At 36.8% G+C, this 24532-nt stretch overlaps 1 protein-coding gene across 9 annotated transcripts in view; it reads left to right on the top strand.

Annotated features, from left to right (window-relative positions):
* Positions 1-24532, top strand: part of MYO3B (myosin IIIB) — a 207588-nt gene that overhangs the window by 113467 nt on the left and 69589 nt on the right. For 5 of the 9 annotated variants that reach the window (XR_003561591.2, XM_027810755.2, XM_027810753.2 and 2 more), the window contains 4 exons: positions 13264-13343; positions 16392-16412; positions 17300-17377; positions 19215-19420. Coding sequence is in view for 5 of the 9 variants with exons in the window: in XM_027810755.2 (XP_027666556.2) it covers positions 13264-13343; positions 16392-16412; positions 17300-17377; positions 19215-19420 (385 nt within the window). In the remaining 4 variants the exon portion in view is untranslated. Of the gene's footprint in view, positions 1-13263; positions 13344-16391; positions 16413-17299; positions 17378-19214; positions 19421-24532 lie in introns of those variants that run through there. The other 4 variants (XR_008733661.1, XM_027810756.2, XR_008733663.1 and 1 more) reach the window with 4 other exon arrangements.

Genomic DNA, 24532 nt, shown 5'->3' with positions numbered 1-24532 from the left:
CTAATCTGCTAGAATTACTTAAAGCTATGACTTACATTAAAGTGCATAGATCTATAGCTAAATAAAGCAGCAAGATGAAGTTTGATTACTCCATGAATAGACATGAATAGATGCCAGAATACCAGTAACCTATACAAATGATGGTTTGCACTATACACGCAGACAAGCCAACAAATGTACACATCTCTCAGTACTTTCTACATTTCTAAAGTATCTTTTTCATAATAATTAAGGAAAAGTTGCAATGCTAAATAATAATCTAAATACACATTAGATAGCAAAATTCTTGTGATCTGGTATGACATATGCAAAGAGGTTCTTGTATGTTTAAGTACAATTAAGTGTACACTCTGTAGGCTTATTGTACATGGAGTGTATATGCAGTTCTCTGCCTGTGCAGCAGCTCTGTCTGGGATTTCTGGACCCTCAGTAGTCTGTTCATAGCCTCTGATGATGCCTTTAACATCTCTTGAGATTTCTATGTAGAAAAAAAACATCTGGAGACAGATGTGTATTGGAGCCTTCTTTGCATAAGCAAAACTGATAAAAAAAATATCTGTTTGTATTCTATATAGGATAGATTCCTGTTGCAATGTCTCTGCTCTTTTCCTGTAATTAGAAGGCTTTGGATTACCCCCCTTCAAATTACACCTTTAGAGATCCCTGAGTGGTGAGGATCCAATGAGGTATCTGCCTCTCAGCTATGACGAACTTAGGTGAAGGGGGATATAGTTTAAGATGAAGTAGAATTGGTTTGTGCCCAAGTGGGGAACAAAGAATCTTTGTGTCTATTTCTGACATTTGAGTCCACATTAAACTGGTAAAAAAGACTCTTTTGCTCATGTTGGATAGATCAAGCAAAGCAAAAAAGAAAGCTCGCATCTGGTCAAATGTGCCTCTACACCCCTCTTTACTAGCCATTTTATACCTTGGAGCTATTGTCAACATGAAACAGATTAGATGCTCTGCCCCAGTTATCAGTCCCAATTATTGTAAATATTACACTTTTTGTTTTATCGTTATTTTTAAATCAGAATGCTGATGCTTTCATACAAACTCATCTTCCTCTGGCTTTTTAGAGATATTTTCAGTGGCAGCAGCACTGAATTTCAGTATTTGCCCAAGGTGCATAGAAGGTTCAATAAGAAGATACTTCTCATTGCAGTAATTTACAGTTACAATTTTGATGACTTTCCACTGTTTTGTTTTGCCTCTTACATTCCTTCCTTGTTTCCTATTTACATGAATGGCGTGCTTTCTGCCTCCCGTTACAGAGCATTTACCTTTCCATGAAGAGCACACAGCAAGTTGAGCATTGTCTGTATTTGTCTAGTTGGTACAGGAAATCCTGTTAAAAAAATTGTTGTGCATATGCTCCTGTGCATGGCGTTACAAGAATAGTTTAAAACCCGTATGTCATTTTTATTTTTTAAAAGTCTTTGTGATTTTGCTCTATTTTTTCCAGCTGTCTAATGTAATTGGCACTCACATCCTGTGTTGGGGCCTCTGTGTTCTAAAATCAGATTGTTGCCAGGTTTAGTTTTGGCAGCTTGCAAGATAAATGAAAGGTTTGGCTGAGAACAGAAGGTATCGCTGGCAATACCGCTTCATCTCTGCTCAGTGAAGAAAGATAATGCTATTCTCTTAACTTTCTACAAAGAGGCTTTTGTAAACAAAAGAATAGTGACTCTGTAAATGTCCCATCATACTCTGTCCTTGCCTTTTAGCCCTTTTCCCTCCACCCAACATGTGCTTCATTCCTAAGCCAACCAGAAAAAATGCAGTTTAAGATTCATAAACTTGATACAATTTTCTCCACCTTTTTGTCGACTACTAACTGATGCGAAAGTTAATAATTTACACGGAAGCCACATTGCATCTTTCCAGGTAACTCTGACTTGAAATGAGCCTTCTGCCAGTATCTCTGGTGTTTTGTTTGAAGATGAGTGACAGCACATTCTCACATCTGCTTGCAACTAGCTCTGGAATTTGCAGCGTAGGTGGTTTTTGCCAGGCAGTAATCTCAGTATGTGCGATAGTCACTAGGTGGTGCTATCCCAGAAGCAAGAAATCTGAGACTGGTAACATGGGTCTCACAATTACTGAAAATGTAGTTCTTAAACACCAGTAAGAACAAAAAGATGCCTTTCCCACCCTAAGAAGATCCTCTGTTTGAAGTATATTTATATCTGTCCTGTCTTCTGCTGTCAAAAACTGAGCAGCAGCAAGAAAATAAATATGAAAAAGACTGAATTCTTTTACTAATTTAAGATCATGTTAATCCCTGTAATTTATCAAATACACTTATCCCCTCTTAACAAATGCTTCTATTTCACAGTAGCAGACTGTGTACTTTGAAGGGCCAGAAATTAACAGCAGGACATTAATTATACATTTGTAATAGTAATTTATAGTTAAAAGAGTGCACAACTACTGATATGAGGCACCAGAACTTAAACATTCTGGCACTGGTTTTGTACTGTGTATTGCATGTTTTGTCATCTTCCAGTGGAAACTTAGGCATGTTTGGCATGTTTTGGAATCTGCACTTTCTAGGGACCTTTAACCTTAAAACTGAATGAAGATATTCTTGTTTAACCTACCAGTTCTCCCAATTGCTTCCATATTTGTCACTTTTTTCTACAGACACAGCTTCTTGTGCTGAGAATTCTGTATATTCTGGAATTAAAATAGGTTTACTCCAAATACAAGAGAGAAGTAGAGCATTTTAAAAAATGCTGCCACTACTCTGGTTGAATATGCGTGTTCCCATTCAGATGTAATGCATTCCTGTTTGACTCTAGTTTTAGTTTATCACTGTTGCAGCCAAAGCATCAGAGAGAAAAGGAATCATGTGATCTAGAAAATAGAGTCCCCTTGTAAGAGAAGAGGGCTTTAACTGGCAAAATTAAGGAGAGCCTTGTTACGTTCACTACTGGTATCAGTGAGGAGTCAGACCATTTGACTCACTGTCCTGATATTCAAGAATTTTTGCGGCATCACCTTTAAGTGGTGGTACTATGAGACTGCTTGGGCAAAGCACCACTGGAGCTTTTTGAGACTGCAGCTCCTTCTTCTGCTTTCCTCTCTCTTACCTTATGTTCCCCAGCTGACTAGATTATGCTGGTGGGACAGGGAGGTGTGCCAGAGGGGCTTCACCTCAGAAAAGCTGCAGTACATGATTATCTACTCTTGAAACACAATCTCTGCAGAGTTTTTCCCCTCCTGTGACTTGCAGACTTTTAGAGCTTTTGTCAGGGTTGCTTCCTCTGCCTTAGGTCCTCACTGGAGAGAGGGGGGAGAGTTGCCCCCCTGGAGGGAGGGAAGGGGAAATCCTCCAGCCTTCCCACCACCAGAGGAGGGATGCTGGGAAACTTCCATGTCCTAGCTCTGAGGATCTGTAGGGGCTGGGCTCGGCCGCATAGAATAAATACAGAGCTGAGTACCATTCTGCTACAGCGACATCATGTAATAATGTCTTTATTTTGTCTAAATTAAGACATTTTTAATTTATGTCTAATAATTTTGGTAGCATTGGATATTGTTCACACATTCAGAGTGAAATACTATCAATATATGATCTGTTGTTAATAAACACTCATATTTCATGGTGCCTAGATATTTGAGCATAATCTGTCAAAGAGAACTGGGATGAAAGTTTTCACAGCCTTTGCTGAAGAGTTAGGATAGTGATGTTTTAACAAGGGATATTTTTTTTCCAAAATAGGACAAAAATAGATTTTTTCAAAAACAAATTAATTCTAATTAGCGTGGCTAAAGGTCATTTGCTCTCCTCAGTATTGATTTTTAATCTGTGTTCTTTGTGCCTTTGAGTCTCCAGCCCTGTTTACAGCCCTCAGGCAAAAGTAATGATAAACAATGTATGTCTCATGTTAAAAAAAAGCAAAACCAAACCAAACAACTAATGGAGCAGGTGGTGAGAGAGAACATGAAAAAAATGTTTGGGGCTTTTGTTATGCAGACTAAAATACACAAGAATTAGGGCCTTTTGCAATATCACTTTAAAGAACTTGGTGCCAAGAGTACTGTCTCAATACTAATTTGGCTGTAACTTTGATAGCAGCTGATTCCTCATGAAGAGTCAGAAACTGACGGAAACAATTGGATTTTCTTGCATTTCAGTCCCATGAACAGATACTACTGGGCACAGAGTGAAATCTTGGCCAGTTGAAATTGTAGACGCTTTGCCATTGTTTTCAGTGTAACCCTGATTTGACCTGTCATGTTTGTCACTCCTATTGAGCACAAGCCCTTCCTCTAGCATTAAGCAGTGCCAGAAATCTAGCATGTCTCCATTTGGGTTTAGCAGATTTTTTTCTCTTCATTCCACACATCACAATAGAGCAAAAGACTCAAATACATCTTAAATTTTACTAACTTACCTTACAACAAAATATTTTTATAATGGTACTTTTGTGTTAGTATTTTCAGCTCTAAGAGGTAACTGCAGGCACTCTTAAGTCAAATGAATTGGATACAAAGCCATTGTAATTACAATTTCCTCTACTTAAAGATGAATCAGAATTTATATTTTGTAAGAATTTTGGTTGAGTTAGTGGAAGCTATATATTTTCACTTGGGACGCAGAGGCTTTCCTACTTCTAACTGGCCCATATGTTAAAAGCATATAAAAGTTAATTGTTTTTGCTTTGCTGCTAGTGTTGTGTGCAGAGAGAGGCTTTAAACCACAGCTGTGCAACGTAACAATTGTGAACTTTCCTGGGTTGCAGATGTGGGACATCAGTAAACTAAATTAAATGTAGCTTAACTGAGTTTGAGAGGTAGAGTGTTGGATTGCTTTTTATTTAGTTTTTCACTTGAGCATTTTACAGTTCAGTGTTTCTTTTTCTTCATATCCTAAGGTTTTCTGTCATAGGCCAAATGCAGCGTACAGATACTCACAAAACTTGCTAGCAGTAGGATCCAAAGCATGCCCTAAGTAGCCCTAATAATGGAATTAATTTAGAAACAGAACCATCTATCAGATCAAAGTTAAGATCTCAGTCCTGCTAAAGCTTTGTATAAGATATAACAGTTATTTAATGTTGAGAATAACTCCCTATAAAGTGTGGAATTGCTCATGGCAGTAAGAACAACAGCTGAGAAGTGTCAAGTTAGATTTATCACGTTTATGTTTGGTATAGGGTGTTGCCCAAGCAAAAGTCCACGTTTTTTAATGAGACTTCACAGATTAAATTGTACTGAAAATGGGTAAAGGGCATAGGGGTTTTTTTCTCCAAGTGCTTGCAAATTGAACCCTAAAAAAAGTGCAAGTGAGCAACTTTAAGAACAGATCTTGATGAGCTTACTGATTGGATTCATAACAGGCCGTTCTCTGTAGAACAATTCTTGATGATAATTTTTCTTTCCCTTTCTCTCAGAAGAGAGGAGATATCTTCTCAATTTTCGTGTTTCTAGCCTAACTTCTCAATTCTATAATGAACTTTATCTCACAGTAGTGAATAATAATTAATCTTAACACTTCATTGTATACTAATTAAATTCAAAGTGTGTTGATATTGAGGAAACAGAAAACGTATTATACAGAAGATGTTACTGTTTTTAATATGAACTAGTAGACTGTGGGATCTCACTGTGCAGCATATACAGAATTTAAATAGAGACATATTCAGAGAGCATTTTACAGTAGTTTTAATGAGTAGTTTACTAGGCAGTTTCTACAGGCACTATGTGCTCTAAGGTCAAACTGTCAAGGATGCTCAGTACATCATTGGAAGCATTCAGTAGCTCTCAAGATCAAATCCTAGAAGAGCAATTATTTTTAAATTTACTAGTGAGTTTGTAGAGCAGATAGGTTTATTAAATATTCAGATAACCTTACTGGTTTGAATATCCATAATGTTTTTTGGTTTGTCCTTTTCAAAGAATGTACTTATATTTCTTACTCTTTCAAAATAATTGATTTAGGGGTTAATGTATCTAAGATGAATGTAGTTGGTGGAAAACAAATCTCTGAGTCTGTGCTGGATTTGGTGTATTTGTTTCAGAGTATTTTGTACTGAGTGTGCTGTCTTACCATGATTTTGTACTTTTATCCATTTTCTTTATTCTTTTACCCAACAACAAACTGTAAAGGTCAGTACTTTACTAAACCAGCCGTATCTTTTCTCTTATTATTTGACTTTTTCTCACTTATTCTGACCTGAGGGCTTGATGTAGGAGAGTCTGTGACTGAACTGCCTGCACAGCAGGTCACAGCGTGTGTCAAAGACAGAAAATGCATTTGTGGGTACTTGTATGAACAGATACTTGTTTCATTAAATGTGGAGATACAAATATAAATGAGATTAATGTTTTGAATTACCGCATAAATAAATTATTTTGTGCTCCCTGTGATAATACATGGAACTGCTGAGATCTAGAGGAGCAAACGTTCAGCTAAGAAGCCTTTGAGACTTGATTAAATCAGTAGTCAACATCATTAATGCCTAGATTTCAAAAATGGTGATGCCTGGGACTTTCAGAAAGTTCTGTAACCATGTTTTGTCCTAAAGTAAGACTTTTAAAAGACAGCTCAGAAGACAGTCATAGTGAGGTCAGAGAAAATGTTCCTCCATGTTATTCCATGTGCTTTCAGTGACATCTTTATACCTGAATTTTTGCCACTAATTCATTGGGAACCTTCACTGGATTTAGTCAGATTTTGATCAGACTGTGTATGTATGGAGCAACTTCAGCAGCAGGTCTTAAGTGATGAAATATATATCATAAAATATTTTATACGTTGTATAAAGAGGGAACATACTCTGGAAATAGAAACAGTGGACTGGAAATCACAATTCTTGGCTTCTTCCGGGTTTCCTGTTTGTTCACTGTTCTGGTAGAAAATTTTTTTGGCCTCAGGTTAAACTGAATATGGTGAAGCTTAATTAGTGTTTGAGGACAGTCCTGAGATTGTCAGAGACAAGGTGCTAAGGTGTAAGCTACCAGAATGCTTGCTGTTGTTTCATGTTGGTGTGGGTGCATAGATAAAATACCGAGAATAACTACCCTGTTCTTCATAATCAAATTTTATTTTTCTAGATAAAGCATATATCGTTGCAGGGGGAGAATATCTTACATAACATGCACGAGAAAGGATGTCAATTACATAAAACAATGAAGGAGGCCAGAGCTGAATTAGCATGTGTGGTAACCATGCTTTCAATTGTTAGAAGTATTCTTCCACATAACTCTGGAAGAATAAATAAACTTCTTGTCTCTCCTGAATAGAAGTAATTAGAATAAAGAGATTCTGGCTACTGAAAATGAATGGAGAATGCCTCAACAATGAAGTCTTCACAGAAAATACACCTCTGTAGTTTTCTTCTAATCTGAGTTACAGATGTGGTACAGGAACCAGGGCAATCTGCTGGGGCAGTAGAAAACCTCGTGTCGATGGTGAGGTACTTTGCTGACAGCAAAGACTGCAGCATTCTGTAGTGTCTGCTGGTCCCCAGAGATTACAAGGTTTGTTGCCCCGAGGTGATTACATAAAACAGCATCAAATTGTACACTACCAAAGATGTGGATGGAAGTTGCTAAGAACTGTGTCTGAAAGAAAGTCCTGTGTCTTCTGACAATGTATAAATCATAAAAACCTGAGCCACTTCGTTCTGTAATTCAGCAGCTGGGAGACTGTCCAGATCAGGCTGCAGCTAGCCTGTCAGTCAGTCTCCAGCAAGTTAGTCAAGTCTCCAGCTAGTCAGGCTACAGACCCGACTAAAGAAAATGCTGGGCATCAAACAGTAGAAAACTCCAGCATTTTTTGTACTGTAAGTTCTAATTGCTTTTTACAAACAGTTTTTCATTTTTTTCATTTTTCTCTAGATGCAGATAGTTAGCTCTCAGCTGTACTTAGTGTGCTACTCCTATCATTAGTTCTGTGTTTGGACTAATGCTTCCCAACCTATGCCCACTGGGCTGTGGACAGATAGTTTGTCCAGCAGGCAATCCACTCCCCCTCTGCTGCCCTCTTTTCCAGAACCATGTGACCCTCCCTTGTCCTGAGCCTGGTAACCTGTCTGTCAACAGGATCAGGCTATAGCATATATGCTTTGCCTGCTGTCTGTAACTTTGGTTACGTCATGGGACTATGATGTTCTGAGAATCACGTAAGGTTTGCTTGTGTATCCTCTGATCACATATGTGCCTGTGATATTTCAGGAAATATCTGCATTTCAGTGAACACGCTCCCAATTGAGTAGATGGCTACATGTCTGGTTGAATTTAGCTGGAAAATCGGGCACGTTGCCTGAAGTAGCCATTAATAGTCAAGGTGGTGTTTTTAAAATATCTTGGGCACTACCACTAACTTTCTATACACCATAATCTGTTCTTTACTAGGTAAGGGTAAAAAATAAGACCTTTCTTACTGAGATCATACATTTACATATCTGAGAATATAGTAGGCAGTTTGGCCTTCATTTCATCTCAGCAGCTGTCAGTGTCTTTCTTCCCTTGCATTCTACAAGAAGTCTACTAACCTACTGTGTTAAAACAGTATTTAAACACAGCCACAATGATGCTTATAAGCAAAGTTTAATTGTTGCTGTGAGCATCATAGTGTGTATTTGCCAGTGTGTGCCTTACTAATGTGGAAAGTGACCACTGAATTGCTGCAATGTGTGCAGTAGAAAGCATAGCAGCACTGAATTTACACTCAGGTTCTCCAGTCACAGTCTAGCAATGTAAAGCTTTTAAGTATTTGTAAATATGATCTGCGTCCACTTCATGCTAATAAGACTGAAGAAACCTTTAGTCTAATTGAGGATCAGGAACAGAATTTGTCACTTCACTATGGCATGGATTTTTCATTTCAAATGATCTGGGGCAAAAAGTGCATCTTTTTTGATTCTGAAACAATTACTCATAATTAGGTTATTCCCAGGTGGGCCTCACTGTTACTAAGGCTTTTGTGGTTATCAGATTCTGTTTTGTAATATGGATCTGATTTTGGAAATACTATTTCTCATTTTTTTTTATTTACTTATTCTGAATAGGAAATTATTGTCTTTTCAGAATAAGCAGCAGTGGAAATGTGTCTATATTGATAGTTGCATTCTACAGACAGTATTTTTGTAAATATATTCTTATGTAGAATGTGTTGTATATGAGAAAATTGGATTTGTGGCTTTTTATTATACAAGATTAGCTTAAATGACTTCAGTGACCCAAAAGAATAGAGTTTTGATAGTCAGTGACCAGATTCAAATTAGTACCCAGTAAAAAAGTACATGTATTCATTTATAGTCGAGCTAAGAGAAGCTTAGTCTTACAGTAGCAGAAGACGAAAATGCATTATGGAGATAAGCAGTTGACTTCCTTAGGCTAGATAAAATATACTGAAAGGAAAGACAGAGAAGAATCTGTGTATGTCAAAGACATTGTCTGACTCTGTACCTCTTCTGGAGTGCAAGTGCTTAGCTGTAATTAGAAGTTGTGTCAATGAAATCTGAATGCATTGTCGCATTTCTGACCATATTATACTGTATCTACATGGTGTTTCAAGTAACCCCTCTCTATCTGAACCAGAAGCATGAAAGAAATTAATAAAACATATGAGGACAAGGAAAGAGCTTGTACTGTGCCCTCTATATGATAGTAATATCCCTGCTACAGCTGTATAGTAAGGTGACATTGTCATTAGGCTTTTTCTCTCTAAGTCATTTGCACTTCGCAAACTAAATGTTGTATCAAAGCTTGATGTAATTCTTACCTGGCATGTTCTTACTTTGGGAGGAGTGATCTATTGCAAGCATAACCAAACTGAGGTTATAAATACAGTGCTAATATTACCAATATTTACTTGTTACTACTGTTACTACTTATAGAACCCATCACCTAAGAATCGTGAAGCACTGCCAAACCTTAAATAACATCAGAACATCCAGCCAGAGAGTGTACTTTTCCTAATTAGCATGGAAAGTCAATAGCTGGGCAAATTATTAATTCAGCCAGATCATACAGGAAGTACCAGGGATGCAAGTGAGAAGCCGGAAATGCTGACTAGTCTTTCTGAGATCTAGAAAGCACTTCTGAAGTCCAACCTGAAAAAAGAAAACCCATTTCTTCTTTCTGTGCTGTGTAAATGCTTGAAATACTTTCAAAACTTCTCCAGCTTGGCTTTGCATAATAGAAGAGATACAGTACTTTGACAGTATGGTCTTACTCACCTAGCTGAAATGAGGCATCAGTGAAGAATGTTTGCAGAGATGTGAGATCTCCTGTACAGCTTTAAGACAAAAGCATTTTTGCTGAGCACTGGCACAGTGAGCGTAGCCAGTGAGTGCATAGATTTTTGTGCTGTACTTCTCTTTCTGTTGGAAGTTCTCAGAGCATTTCACAAACTTCAGTGACTGAAACGTCTCCAAGCATTAATGACATTCCTAACTTCATTGAATAGGGGGGGAAAAAGAGAAACATTGGGGCTGACTGACTCCCCCACTGACACAAATGAATCCCAGAGACCTTAGTCTCTGATCCAGCAGACGCATAGGTAGGAGCCTTAATTTTTCAGATGAGCAGTCCTGTTGAACTTAAAAGGAAATGCATTTGAATAAAATTAAACATGTGCATGGTTAAAAGATTAATAATCCTAATTTTAACCATTAACTTTTCTCCCCTCCCTCGTGAATGCCTTTTTTTAAAAAATGTATTTTTTGTCAAGGGTTTTAAATTGTTTAATTGGTCCATTTTATGAAGTTGGATTTAATATAGGTTGTATTTTCTTTAAGTCTACATGGATGTCATTTGTATTTTCTCTAAAGTGTTGACCATATAATAGGTGTGAAGCTAGACTTCTAAAAGGCACAGTGTAGTCTTTTAACCTTTAACCAGTTTAACCTCTCAGGGAACCCATGGCAGTTTTAACTGGCTATGTTACTATCTAAAAACGTTTGTTCTTCAAATATTGATGTTCTTCTCAAAGTAGAATAACATTTAATTATTTTTGGTGTGTAAAGTAATAAACAACCTTGTAAATGAAAATCGAATGTAGGGACAGGTACCAAATGTTTACTGATGATAAACACCATGCTAATTCTTTCTTTTTTTTAAGTAGGAACTGACCACTTCAGGGTTTTTTTTGTTTGCAAAGTCATTAAAGATTTTTGATTAATAAAAAGGTTTATTTGTTTGCTTGGTGTGCTAGATCAGAAAAGTTAAGTTTAGTTCTAGTTTTGCATGAGGAACTAAGGGAGAGCTCAGGGTTATTAATTATGAACCTTAGAAACCTGATGACAGTGGTGAGTGTGGTGAACCTTGACCAACTGTCTTATCATTCTAAATTTTATTTGGTCATTAGCCTTTTTACAAGTTGTTTTAAAATGCAGCAAAATTTTATTAATTTTAAACAATTTGCTTCAAATTTGCTGCATCTCCCAACAACCCTCTTTTATCCCATGTTGTGTCATCAGTTCTCTAGTGCAAGGTTTTCAAGCTTTAGACTTGCTAATCTGAAGCCTAGCCAAAAACAACCTTTCCAAGGCTGTCTACTTTGGCCAAAAAAGGCACCGAAAACTAATTTCTAACATACAAAAATATCAGAATTACAGCTAAGAGAAAAATAAATTCACCAACTACTTGCTCATTGACGTAATTGCTATTAAACTTAGAGACATAAATGTATATACCATATGTACCATGTGTGTATATAGATACGCAAGATTTTCAAAACAGAGTTGCAGTTCTCATTATCCTATACAGTATAGCCTAAAGCAGTTTCCAAAAATGTGGACATACCTTGCGTTCTGCACTGTGGTTTAGACTGTCAGGTAGCATACTCTGTTAGATCTGGAAAGGAAGTGCCAGTTTTGCAGCATTGTATCAATCCTAATGTCAGCAGCTTAAAAGAGAAATACTCTTTAAAATGAATACAGAATGTTTGAACCGCTCCAAAGAACATCACTGGTGTGGTTGAGTGCTGGCCCCCAGATTGTTTTCAGGGGATTGGTATTTTTCTTGTCGGAGGAAAGTAAGAGAAAAAGTTCCTTTCGGTGTTACGTGGACACTGGGTTTGCTCTGCTCCTTTATGGAATAATTACCAGCGATTAAGTGTTCTTGGGTTTTGTTTTTCCCATCCAGCCTCCCTAACAGTTATGCAATATATAGTTTAGGAAAACTCTGAAGACTGTTTAGAGTTACTGCCTTTCCGTAAAGCAAAGGGCTAAACACTGGGGTTGATGCAAACAAGGCACTTAGCATCTGAAAGAAGTGTTAACACTTTATTTACATTTAAATTAAAATGGACACTTATTTATGTGTTCTGGTTCTGAAAGGTGTGTGGTACATCTGCAGAGGCCTATTGTTTATTCATGCTGTAAATCCTTTGAAATGTGTTAAAATGCTTCCCACTCATTATAAAAATCCTGCCACCCATGGATTAGGGCTTTGATGTCACCAATCCTGCTTCAAAGGGTTCTTTCAATGCTATTAATCACAGTTTAGCCTCTGAAGATATAGCCAGAGAAAACATTTGGACATCTTGTGCTAGACTTGCTAAAACTTTGAAATATACAGAGTGTCTTGCATATGCACGGTCCTGTATCACTTCCTCTCTCTTCTCTGAGCCTTTATTTTGAAAAGCTATTTTGTGATGACTTTGGCTTTCTGCAAGTACAGAGGAAAAAGTTTAGGACACGTCATACTGTACATTTAAAAAAAGGCACTGGTCTTTCAGTTGACACCACAATATGTTTTTGCCTGAGGAATTGAGTCAGTCTTTAAAAACCCCAAGGGACAATAAGATTGGGGATTAACAGGCCTGTATGTCAGAAGGTCAAAAAAAGATACCGTCTTATCATTTTCTCATCTCTTAAATTAGTTTGTGAGCTTAAAATGCTGTCTAAACACTTCAGGATCCACAGGATTTCATAGAAACAAGACTGTTTCTGCTGTCTTTTTCTCTTTCAAATCTCTCAATGAGTCACAGAGAAATTGATTACTAGCGATTGAGCTGTATGCCTTTGTGCTGTCCTTGTTTTCATCAGCTCAGTAGCTAAGGTCAGTGACATACCACCTTATCACTGACTTTTTCCTCCCTTTTAAATCAACACTGCGCTCTGTTATGCCTGTGCTGAATGCTCTGCAGGCACAATTGGTAATGACTGGGGTGTGGAAGAAGTGTGGTGGTGTCTACTATTTTTAGTACTACTATACAAACTGATTTCCCACCATACAAATTTTTCCCTGCTAAGCTTCTTGAACAGTCTTTTCAGTATGTATTTCTTTCTGTTCGAACAGGTAATTTGGCACAAGCAAGAGCCAGAGTGACAGCAGCATCTAGGTCTTTGCCTCCACAGCTTAGTGCTGGTCGTATCAAGGTTAGTAGTGTTCCCTTTGAAGACAGGCAATTGTTCATAAAATATTACAGTGAGACTATGGACACGATGCATAGCTGGTGTAGGTATATAGTGAGGTTCTCAACAAATGAAAGTCTGCCTTAATATCAGAAAACATGCACCTCAGCTGGTAGCAACATTTCCAGTTTTATTAAAGACTCTATTGCAGAGTCCAGTGAAGAATCAATTTACTACTGATAATCTTTAAACTTTTGAAGTGAAATCTCAGTTACATTGATATTGATCACAATATTCCTCTTTATTTCAATGGGGTCAAAGTTTTCCTCTGGTAATTTTGGCCCTAGAAAGAGATCTAATTAGGTAAAATTTGAATAGTGTATTTAACAGTACGAAAGACAAAATTTTTTAAAAATGCAGTCCTTTTTTGTTCAACTTGCAAGTGAAAAACCAGGAGATGTTTGTGACTGATAGATGACCAGAAAAGAACAACTTGGCAAAACCACTCTGCTTTAAAAAGAACTGTAATTTAAATGCTGCTGAATTTTGCCATAAAAGTATGTGGCATTAATTGCAAAGGAATGGGATAATTTTATGGCAGTTAATAGGATGTATTGCCAACTGAGTACACTGAATTTGTGAGGAAAACTCTTGTGCCTCAAGGTGATAGCATGTACCTGATTCCTAAGTAGTACTGTTAGAATTAGTTTACTTAAAGGGGGGGGGGGGGGCGGGGAGTTGCCTCCAAAGCAAGCAATAATAATTATTAAAAACAAATGTAACAGCAACTGTTCAAAAGTCTACAGAATTTTGTTATGTGTTTTCTATTTATTTTCATTCTTTCTTGTTATTAGAAGCTCATGCTCAGATGCTGATAAAGTAATTCATGTCACCCAACCATCTATATCCTTCACTATACTTGCAAATACAGGTGTGGATTTCAAAGATGTATTTCCTCTCTGGTATAAACACTTCCAGTGCTGAAGGACAAATAATGGCCTTTCCAGTTTTCTTGTGTTATACACACATTGTCTTCCATATCCAGCTATATTCCACGTAAGCTTTCTAAGCACGCATTTTGATACAGCTGGAATGGAATACAGCAATTCTCTTTTAATAAACACAATCAGTTACTAAGTAGTGTTTAAGTGGTTTTTATTTACCCCTCAAATTTTTAAAGCAGGAGCTAAAAAACATGCCTAAGTGCAGTACTATTCAGAAAATTTTAATTGAAATGGGTTTTAGCTGAAAAAAAGTCTTTATTATAATTTCAGAAAACTTCGTATAATCATAACAACTTTGGGGAAAAGGATTTTAAATTGCTAATTACAATTTATTAAAAAATCCAAACATCATAATTTTGTTTGGAAGTCTGGAAATTTTCATTTATTGTTTAATTTATGAGCTTTTTTTCTCAATGTATTTTTTTGGTTTTACAGCATTTTGTACCATGCCAGCAGCAGGTGTGGTCAATATGTGAAAGTAATAATTTCCAGTGACTTCATAAGGTGACATGATGTCATATATCATTCTTTCAATATTGTTTCAAAACTATTATAAGCAATACATTTTAGTGACAGAACAGTTTGTGTTTTGTAGGTTTTCCACTTCATTTTTAAACATATAAACGTATATTGTACATCACTACTACTGTCATGTAAAAATGTGACTTAACAGTTGAAATATTCTTCATTTTAGTTTAAAAAGACTAGCTAGTGATTTAAAACATAAGATTATATCATGACATTCTTATTATGTTCTATCATTTTCTACCAAGCCAACAGTGATAAAGCCTATTGCCTTTTGTACATGCAATTATTGCCCTACCGTAAAACCAGAGGCAAACTTATAAACATTCTTACAGGAAAATCTCCCTAGTTTCAGGGTCTATCAGAATTTTTCTAATGGAAACTTCAAATGTTTCTTGTCAAAAAGGTTTGGAAATTGATCCTAGTCCTTACAGATTGCACAGATCTGAATTTACAACTCACTTCCATAGGAAAAATGGAAAACTTCATGATACTGGTTTTGCCCTGATTTTCTGAGAAAAAGTGTATTACATCTCCTCTGTGAATGTTTCTGACCATCTGTCTTTTTGTGTGCTGGTTCCCTTCCCCCCCCAAAAACCCAAAACAAAACAAAACAAAATCCTTTTGAACACAGCAGGTTGTAGTAAACCATATTTGACATAGTGGCAGTCTCAAAGATCATAAGGTTCTACAGGTTTGGTGAAAATAAGCAGCTGTGAAAAGAGATGCTTGCAGTGTCCTACTGCCCAAAAGGTAGAGCATAAGCTTGCCCTTTATTGGACAGCAGATATTCCAGATATGACAGAGAACTTGAGTGCTGGACCTCCAACAACAGTATCACTAAGAGTCCGTGCTTTTCTAGACAGACAAGAATCCAATTTGCAAGCTCAAATGCATGGGCATTTGGGCTTCAATGCAGTCCTCAAACTATTTGCTTTTGCTCTTTATTTGGTATTCTTTATGGTTAAATTGTCTGTCTTGTAAAATTAAATATTACCAGTTGTTCTGAATTTACTGTCAGTATTCACTGGTATGGTTTTGTCTTCCACCTGACCTTTACTAGAGATTTAGATATCGATTCTTAAAAAGCAATTGTTTTGCAAAGATAGCTTTGAAACATTCCCATATCCTTTTCCATGGACATGCCTGCTGTTCTGGTTAGGTCATTGATGCTCACTTTGTCAGGTGACATCTTAAGATTTTTGATGCTATCTATGCTGATAAGGCATTTTTCCTAGGATATACTACAGAGTTTTCTGTTAACATCCTTAAAACTGAAATCAAACGGCATCCTTTTTTCCCCCTCATGTTAGTTTGAGATGTGCACTAATGCATGTACACCACTCTGGGCTAGAACATCACAGATTACAAAAATATACTGAAATTTTTACGGTCAACCTTATGGAAATCTGTCTCCCTTTGCACCATCTGTATTCTGAATTTTGTCTTCACAAGTTTTCTTTTGATTTCTTCCCCAACACAAAATCCATTTTCTTGATCTATTACTACTTAGTTTTTCATTTCCTTTATATTTTGCATGCAGTCTCCAAAATACCTCCTGAAGGTAAGAGACACATTTGCTTTATTGAGAACTGTGATCTTTCAGCAATTACTTTTAGTGTTCAGAGTAGTGGTCTTAAGTCAGTGAGTGTTGGAAATGATCGTGTGGACCAAAGTCCAGGAAGTGTAGCACAGGTGCTGACAAGAGCATTATCTGGTTTATACAAATGCCACCTGGTCAGAGCAGATGGTAAACTGCCACAAAGCAAGTGAATGCTAAAATGTTGCTAATGCTCCATGCAAACAGGATGTTGGTTGATTTTCTTTAATTTTGTTGAGCTGTAATACAGCAACACAATCTGCTTGTGATTGGTAACCATGGTTATACTCATTCATAAATTCTGGTTTCATTTTGATAAGAACAGCTGTACTGACAATATAACTAAAATATACAAGGAGCAATATGTTTGCTGTCCATGTATACCCTCTAAAAATAACTCATCTGAAATGCTGAAAAGGCGGTATTTGAAGCTATGGCAATTCAGCAGAGTGAGATTGCTGAAATTCTTGGCATCAAAATGGCAATTTAAAGTAATTAATAGTAACCACAGCAGCTGAAAGGAAAAGACACATTCTGAGATTACCTACTTTGTTTACCACTTGTTATCCAACAACATTTTTTCCATACACGAGCAAAATGAGACAGCTCAATTTACTTCCTGGGCCTGGAGTTCATTGTAGTGGTGATAAGAGGAACGCTTTTTGGAAATCGGTTCATAAGGTATTGCATCTTGACAGCTGCCTGGCCTTCCTACTTCTGATAAAGTACTCTGAAGTACTCACGCCTGAAGGAATGACCCTAACAAAACCTGAACCTAGCTTTTATGGGTGAGTTGCGGTGGGTCTGCAGTGTTCCTGGGACAGCTCTAACAGCTGAGTTTTGTCTTCCAGGTTGACACAATGGAGGTTATGCGACACCCTGAGGAAACAACTAACATGAAGCGGCAAACTATGGCTTCCTATTTTAGGGTACAAAAGTTAAATTGTAAACAACATTTTGATGATAAGAGCAATAGATATGTGTAAAATATTAGTGGGATTGTGAGATCAAGGAGAATAATAAGAGAATTCTTTCACTCTGTGTGAGACCTTTGTAGACTCATAAATTTTCTTTTGCTTTTTCTTTTTGTTTCCTCATACTTGCACTTTTATAATTTTGCGGAGTACATTTATAACAGACTATTTCCATCTAAAATGCTGGATGACTAGAGCAGGCCTCTTTGAGGACAGAAAACTGATTTTGTGTAAATAAAGTAGCTGTCATTCATTACTAAAGCCTTCATATTTTTTCACCAGCTTAGGCATACCTACTTTTAAAGATAAAGATTTGTCATTTGTGCTAATAAGTAAAAACAATCCATCTTTTGGGAGTACTGTTGTAAATCGTATGCATTACCATTTTATCAGTACTAATCCTGACTAGGGCAATGCGTATTCTGCATGTATGTTTAAATCAAACAGGTATGGAAAAGACATTGGGAATATTGACTGGAAGGTTAAGAGTCAGGAAACACACATGCCAATCCAAGGCTGTTGGTTAATGTTTTTTTCTTGCAGCCATTGCAGAATGGAAAAGTTTTGAGTGGTTGGGCTGCACTTGTACTGTGCAGAAAGGGGAAGTTCACATTGCTGTGCCAGAGTGGGTCCGGGCAGGAATACCTGTTTTCTTTGTTGTGCAAAATAGTGTAAGGACAGGCACGGAGGAAGCTGATGTATACTGGGATGTTGCCCCAGTGTGGAGGGTACAAGGACATACATTCAGACTTATTTGTGTAGTAATACAAGTGTGGATTTAGAGTGCTCTTGCAAAGAACTATGAAGATATCAGCTGTGCAGGAACTGTTAAGAAAATAAAATTTAAAAAAAAACCAACAAAAAAAGTGGAGTGGAGGAGTGAGTGTGAAAGACAGCATAATATGTATGCAGCCTACAGCAAAGTGACCAGTCAACTTGAAATTGTACATGATTTTGAGATACTGTATTTGCAAAGACTACTTCTCGTACAGTAGGTTAATGAGGTGAGGGTGGAGAAGAAGTATCAGTGTTCAGAGGGGTCATTGGAAAAGCAGACATATATGATCTGATCACAGTTTTTTCATTTTGGTGTAAAATGCAATGGAAAAAATTGTTTTCCATGTCCAGGGTGGATAGGAAAAAAAGTAATGGGCCTACATTTTAGCAGGAAGATTTAGGTTAGATGTTAAGAACATTATGAGTAGTCATGATAATGTAGCACTTCAGTAGATTGTCCAGGGAGATTGTGCAGTCTATATTCTCAGTGATTCTGAAAAATGGATTAAATAGAGGTGTGCCTGAAATGATACAGATACATCTAGTGTTCTCTTTGGGCAGAGGACTGAACTGATGACTTCTTGCAACCCTTTCCCCATGATTTCCTGTGAATTTCTGTGATTGATTGTTTCACAGTAAAGTTTGTTCTTCTGTTGGGGATATTTGATTGGTCAAATGTGCCTACAGTTGAATTACAGTTAGGACATTTTTCAGTTCTTTTTTTTAATATGGGCCTTCTTCAACTACAGAAATGTGGTATAAGAAGAGATGAAGAGAAAGGTATAAGAAGAAAGAAATAAGAACTAGATTAATGATTTTTTTTACAGTTGAAAACTTTTAATAGGTTCTGGGGTTTAGCCAAAAGCTTAAAAGTTAATAAAACATCAGTGCAGATTAACATTACTGATTAAAATATAATCAACCATTACATGCTGTTTACAAATATGTATCTCCTGCTTAAGTAGTTGCATTGCAGTTTTTGTCAGGTGTGTGTCTTTTTTATTTCCCTCACTAGTATTCCCTCATGGATCTTTTATCCAAAATGGTTGTTGGACAGCCTCACTTTATCCGCTGCATTAAACCTAATGATGATCGAGAAGCACTGATGTTTTCTCATGAGAGAGTTCTATTGCAGCTACGATACACTGGAATTCTGGAAACTGTAAAAATACGTCAAAAAGGGTATTCTCATCGTATCCTCTTTGAAGAGTTTGTGAAAAGGTAAGACTTCTATAGCATGGCTGTTGTTTTAAAACTCCATTCAGTAAAATATATTCCAAGTTTTTAAGTGCAAAGTACAGAAAGTTCTACAAACATTGATCTGTACATGTATGGTCTGATTCTCTAATGAGAGCAGACACTATCAGAGATAAGGACTACAAGAGAGATCTGAGCTCTAACAGAAAAGTCAATGTGAGACAAGCAGTGAACACTTAGTAGCAAGCCTGTCCCAGTGGTTCACTCAGTAGAGGCTGTTGACTCTGCTTGTTAGTGAAAATTATGCATCATACTTGGATAATACAAGGATTTGGGAGGTCAGTGACCTTCAGCCATCATATGAAGGATGTGCACACGCTTAAGAACAAGCTGATATAAAAGCTTCAGATTTAGAAATATTCCTCATAATAGCTTCACAGCCTTGTAGTCATTTATCTTGGAGATACGAATTATAACCGGATCTCTGTTCAAGTGAACCGTTGTCATGGCTACTTTGACTGGCTTTAACACTATTCTCAGTCTCAAAAAGTTGTAGATTTGATTCAGGAAATGCTATTGTCTTTATGATGACAATATGTTTATATGATCATTATTGTTTCCTCTGGATTTAAAGTATGTTTTTCTGTAGTATTTACTGTTTTCCAGTCTATATGTTATGGAGCAGAAGCAGTACCATTAAGCAATCAACTACTCAACAGTAGCAACAAGTAGTGAATGGCTAAATCAAGTATTTAGTGATATTTTCTGAACTGGAGGTTGCTCATCTAGACAATACAGAGTTGATTAATCTACTGAAAGCAAGTCATTCATATGATGCTAAGGGAAGGAGCTGATAATGTTTGTGAAAGAGATATAAACAGTTTCACAGGCCTTTCTAAAAACCAGAGATAGGGGTTGTTTACTTCATTTGGGCTTGGAAATCTGTGGTCATTACATTGAGAAATGTTGAATGATAAACCATAGCTTAATCAATTCATTCTGAAAAAATATGAATTTTTCTGATTTATAATATATTAGTGTGCCAAATGAATATGTAGTAGGAAAATACTAGAGATATGTATCCCAGGAAAGATAACTAACGTGTTCATTTGTCCATCAAAGCAATTCAATTTTCAGACATGATCTCCTTCAACTATTTTTTTGTGTTACATGACTAATTTTAGGAAGGTCACACCATTCTGAAGCAAGTTTAACAAAGAGATTAGTTTCTGTGACCACTAACACATCTTTGCAACATCCTGAGGAGGCTAAAGGCAGAATTATTAACCTTAACTTCTGTCCAATTTACACATAAGTGAACTAAGATTAACTCCACTGAAATCAGTGTAAATTGAGAGGAAATTAGGCCTTTTATCAGTAGACTCTTTTCACTGAAAATTGCACAGACTTTGAATACAACCTTGAAAAGTAATGGTAATAATAGCAGCACTGACTGTAGCTTTCCATTCCTGCAAATAAGGGCAAGTTGTGTTTAACATCTTGTTAGATACTCCCCAAGTTTTCAATCCAACTTGGTGTCGTTCTTTCAAGAAAGAAAGTCAACATGACAAGGAAAATGGGGGCAAAGAGATTTAGCAATTTGCCCAACAGTGTACAACACTTCCTGAGTTCATAATATAAATGGAGGGTGAGAGAGTGGATGTTCTTGCTCCTTTTTTCAGTTCGTGCTTTATTTTTAAACAAATTTTTTTTTTTGCTGTTGGGGTGTGGGGGGGACAGAACAATGCTTAAAAAACTATCCATTGAACAAGAAACATTTTTCTTCAACTTACAGCCATGACTAGTCAAGTGTTTTTAGGAACTGAGTAGTTGAATACATAAAAATGTTTGAGAAAACAGGTCAAATGCTAAACAGATTGGCACTTCTTTGTTCATAATCAAAAAGACATTAGGCAAGTATGAACAAGAGTTTCAAAATGTCAGTAAATGTGAGGATATCAAAGATTTTCTAAGCCAGCAAGTTAATTGGTATTTTGATCCTTTTGAGCAACTGAACAACTAAATGGATGAGCCAGCACTTTTTCTCCCTTGATGTTATTAAACAAATAGGTGTGCTTCTTATCTGCCTGTTCAATAATGCTGTTTTGTAAACTCTTAGCAGGAAATATGAGGACAAAACAATCAAAGGCAGGGGAACAGAACTATTCAGGGTTTATCAGGTGGGAGGTAAACAAAAGATAAAGCTGTGTCTAGTGTTACTCTTTACTGTCTTCTGTTTTCATGTAGAACAGATTATTTCAGTGTTGCAAACCTGGAGGTGTAGTTTATTGGGTTAATAAACAGATGGTGAGGAGACGACTTAATTGTAAGTCGTTCACACAATGTTTCTTCAGCCAAGCATACAACCATCTGTTTTATGTATGTAAATATACATATTCTTTTACTTAAAGTAGGAAAATGTAATCTGCAGCCCCTGTAAACACTGTAGACCTGTCAAGTCTTGGGCACTTCATCTCCATTAGCCTTGTCTCGCTCCCCATGCCATCATGTGTCTGTCTTACTTTTCCTGTGAAGCAGCATGGCCCCTCTCTCAGGCTGGAATCCCAGGTTTCAGACACAGGTTATTAACCTGATCAGGCAGCCAGGTGTGCCTGGCTTGTGGGGCTGCACAGTGACCATGCGCTGCACAGCAGTTGAGGTGTGCTTTCTAGCTGTGACCTGCACTGAAAGTCCCACTGGATGGGATGCTCCTTGCCATATACAAGTGCCCAGGCCCCTCGAGCTTCACATGATGTGATGGGGTGTGTAGGTGTATCCTCACCACATATCCCCCAGCTGTATACACCTTTTCTCTAATGTGGCATGTATTGTACCATGGGTTGAAAGATAAGGGACTTCAGAGTCTATAGATGCTAAATGCTGTCATGCTTGAAGTGCCTCATAAGCACATAGAAACGTGTTGAGAAATTTGGTACAAGTTTCATTTAATGACTGTCTTTTATCTTCTCTGCCCATTTACATTCTTCATTAAAGTTCTTTGTGTTGCATTATGATGCAGGATACATTTTTCCTATAAGTACTACTTACTCCACAGTAGCCAGATGATGTTACTCAGGTTATACGCTCATGGCAATACCAGTGCTATTACCGTAACAGTGAACCCAATGAGGTTGGTTCTGCTTTTTCAGTCTCACAGTGCAAATCTGTGTCATGACCATATCGTGACCAAATCATTTGTCATGACCATATAAAGCCACATTGACCTTAATGACTCACATTCTGCATTCATAGGAGCTAGGAATAAAAGCTGGTCACATACTGCAAAATCCTGTAAAAATTGTTACCTCAGTATGTGCTTTCTTCTAACCCCCAAAATTCAGTAGTGATAACTTCTTTATTATTCAAAATCGGGGAAGCACTGAATTAGAAGTCAACACTGAGTTAGAGGTTTTAATGCAAATTTATTGAGTCTACACTGTACCAAAGTCCTTAAGTGATTTCTGGAAATAAAACTGTATCATCTCCCATATTTTGGTGTTACTGTTATCCATGGAAATATTTGGTATTTTTTTCAGAAACTTTAAGATTTCACCAGATCTGTATAATGTTCCTGTATGCTTTAAATATGGTAAACTGCTGTACCTTCCACATACACTTTCTAGAATCTTGTCATTCACAGAACATTGGTAAACAATTGCAGGATGGAGAGAGTAGGAAACCTAGGAGTAAAGAGTCTGCTAACCCCTTATGAATTGTATATGCAGAATGGAACAAATGTGCCTTTCTGAGATTCTATGTTTATCTGGTTATTTACAGCATAAGTGTTAGTTATCTGTTACTGAATTTCAAGAGTATCTGGGATGTTTTTTTCATTTACATTTACACTATTTCATTCATACTGTCAATATAGAGTCAGATGTAATTAGTCATATGAATTCAGATGTGAAAGCTTCCGAAAGAGATGAGGTACAACCAATACTGAGGTACAACCAATACAAGTTAGAAATTTTTGAAAGTTATTTAATGACTCTTTCAGTTCTAAAAACATGTTTGTTTGGTTTTGAATTTTCCAACTCCAAGGATGAGAAGGTAAAAACATATTTTGGAATGTTGAGAATCTCCCTACTGTTGCTTGGAGTCTGGCTAGAAAGGGATTTTGCCCTCTTGCACCTCATACTTTTCACATATCATTATCCATTCTCCACTTCAGGCCAGTATATTTTGCCACAGAGATTTGTTTTAAAGAGAAAAATGGTTAACCATTACTTTTTTGAGTTTATTGTGTTGAATTGATGCTGCTTTTAAGTCTGGAATGTGAAGGGAACTTTAGTAAGAGACACTGGTATAGTAGTTAATGGTGCTGTTTGAATGCTATTTATTGAACAGTTCCACAGTTCACCCTTTAAGGAGCCATTTGTTTACGATCAGTTTATCTAATCTAAACCACCAACACTAAAATGCCTTGGCCATAATCAGGTAGTTAATGCATAGCATCGTTCTGAAGTTTTTGATATCTTAGCATACTTGGATGTTTTTAACTTTTAACCTTAAATCTGCATGTTCTAGCTTTACAATTGTTGATCTGGGCTTAAATTTAACTTTTAAAAAATATTGGTTTATGCCTAATGACTATTAAGTACTGTTTAATCCCATTTTAATGTAAATTTTGTCTGGAATACTATTCATGTCCGTGAGGGATAGTCTGTAGTGCAGTATAAGGACCACTGGTTAAGAAATACATAATTCCAGAGTTTCATCAGCTCTGAGAAATTAGTTCTGCTGAAATTACGTTTCTCTTACTTAGTCTCACTGCTACTGAGAAATTGATCAGTCAACTACTTCTAGGAAACAAGTAGATGAATGTGTCACATGTAGGAAATTTTCAAGCAGAATGTATAACCCAGGAAAATAATGTATTTTTGCACAAATATGTGTATGTTTATGCAACAACACATGAAGTACTATAAACTTCATTTTTAAAAATAGAAATAAAAGTATTGTCTTAACATAGAAGATCACTGAAGTATTCCAGTCTACTGCGTTTTCTGCTGGAATAACAAACACAGATATGGAAATAAAAAAGTAGAGTTGTGAAATTTTCATCTCATCTGGAAGCAACTGGGATTTCTAGCTCACTTTTCTGAAATTAAATATCTGGCTTCTTCTCTTGGTGAA

This window comes from Falco cherrug, chromosome 8, assembly GCF_023634085.1.
Source record: "Falco cherrug isolate bFalChe1 chromosome 8, bFalChe1.pri, whole genome shotgun sequence".
NCBI classification, from domain to species: domain Eukaryota; kingdom Metazoa; phylum Chordata; class Aves; order Falconiformes; family Falconidae; genus Falco; species Falco cherrug.
This window is presented reverse-complemented; position numbering and strand designations above follow the sequence as displayed.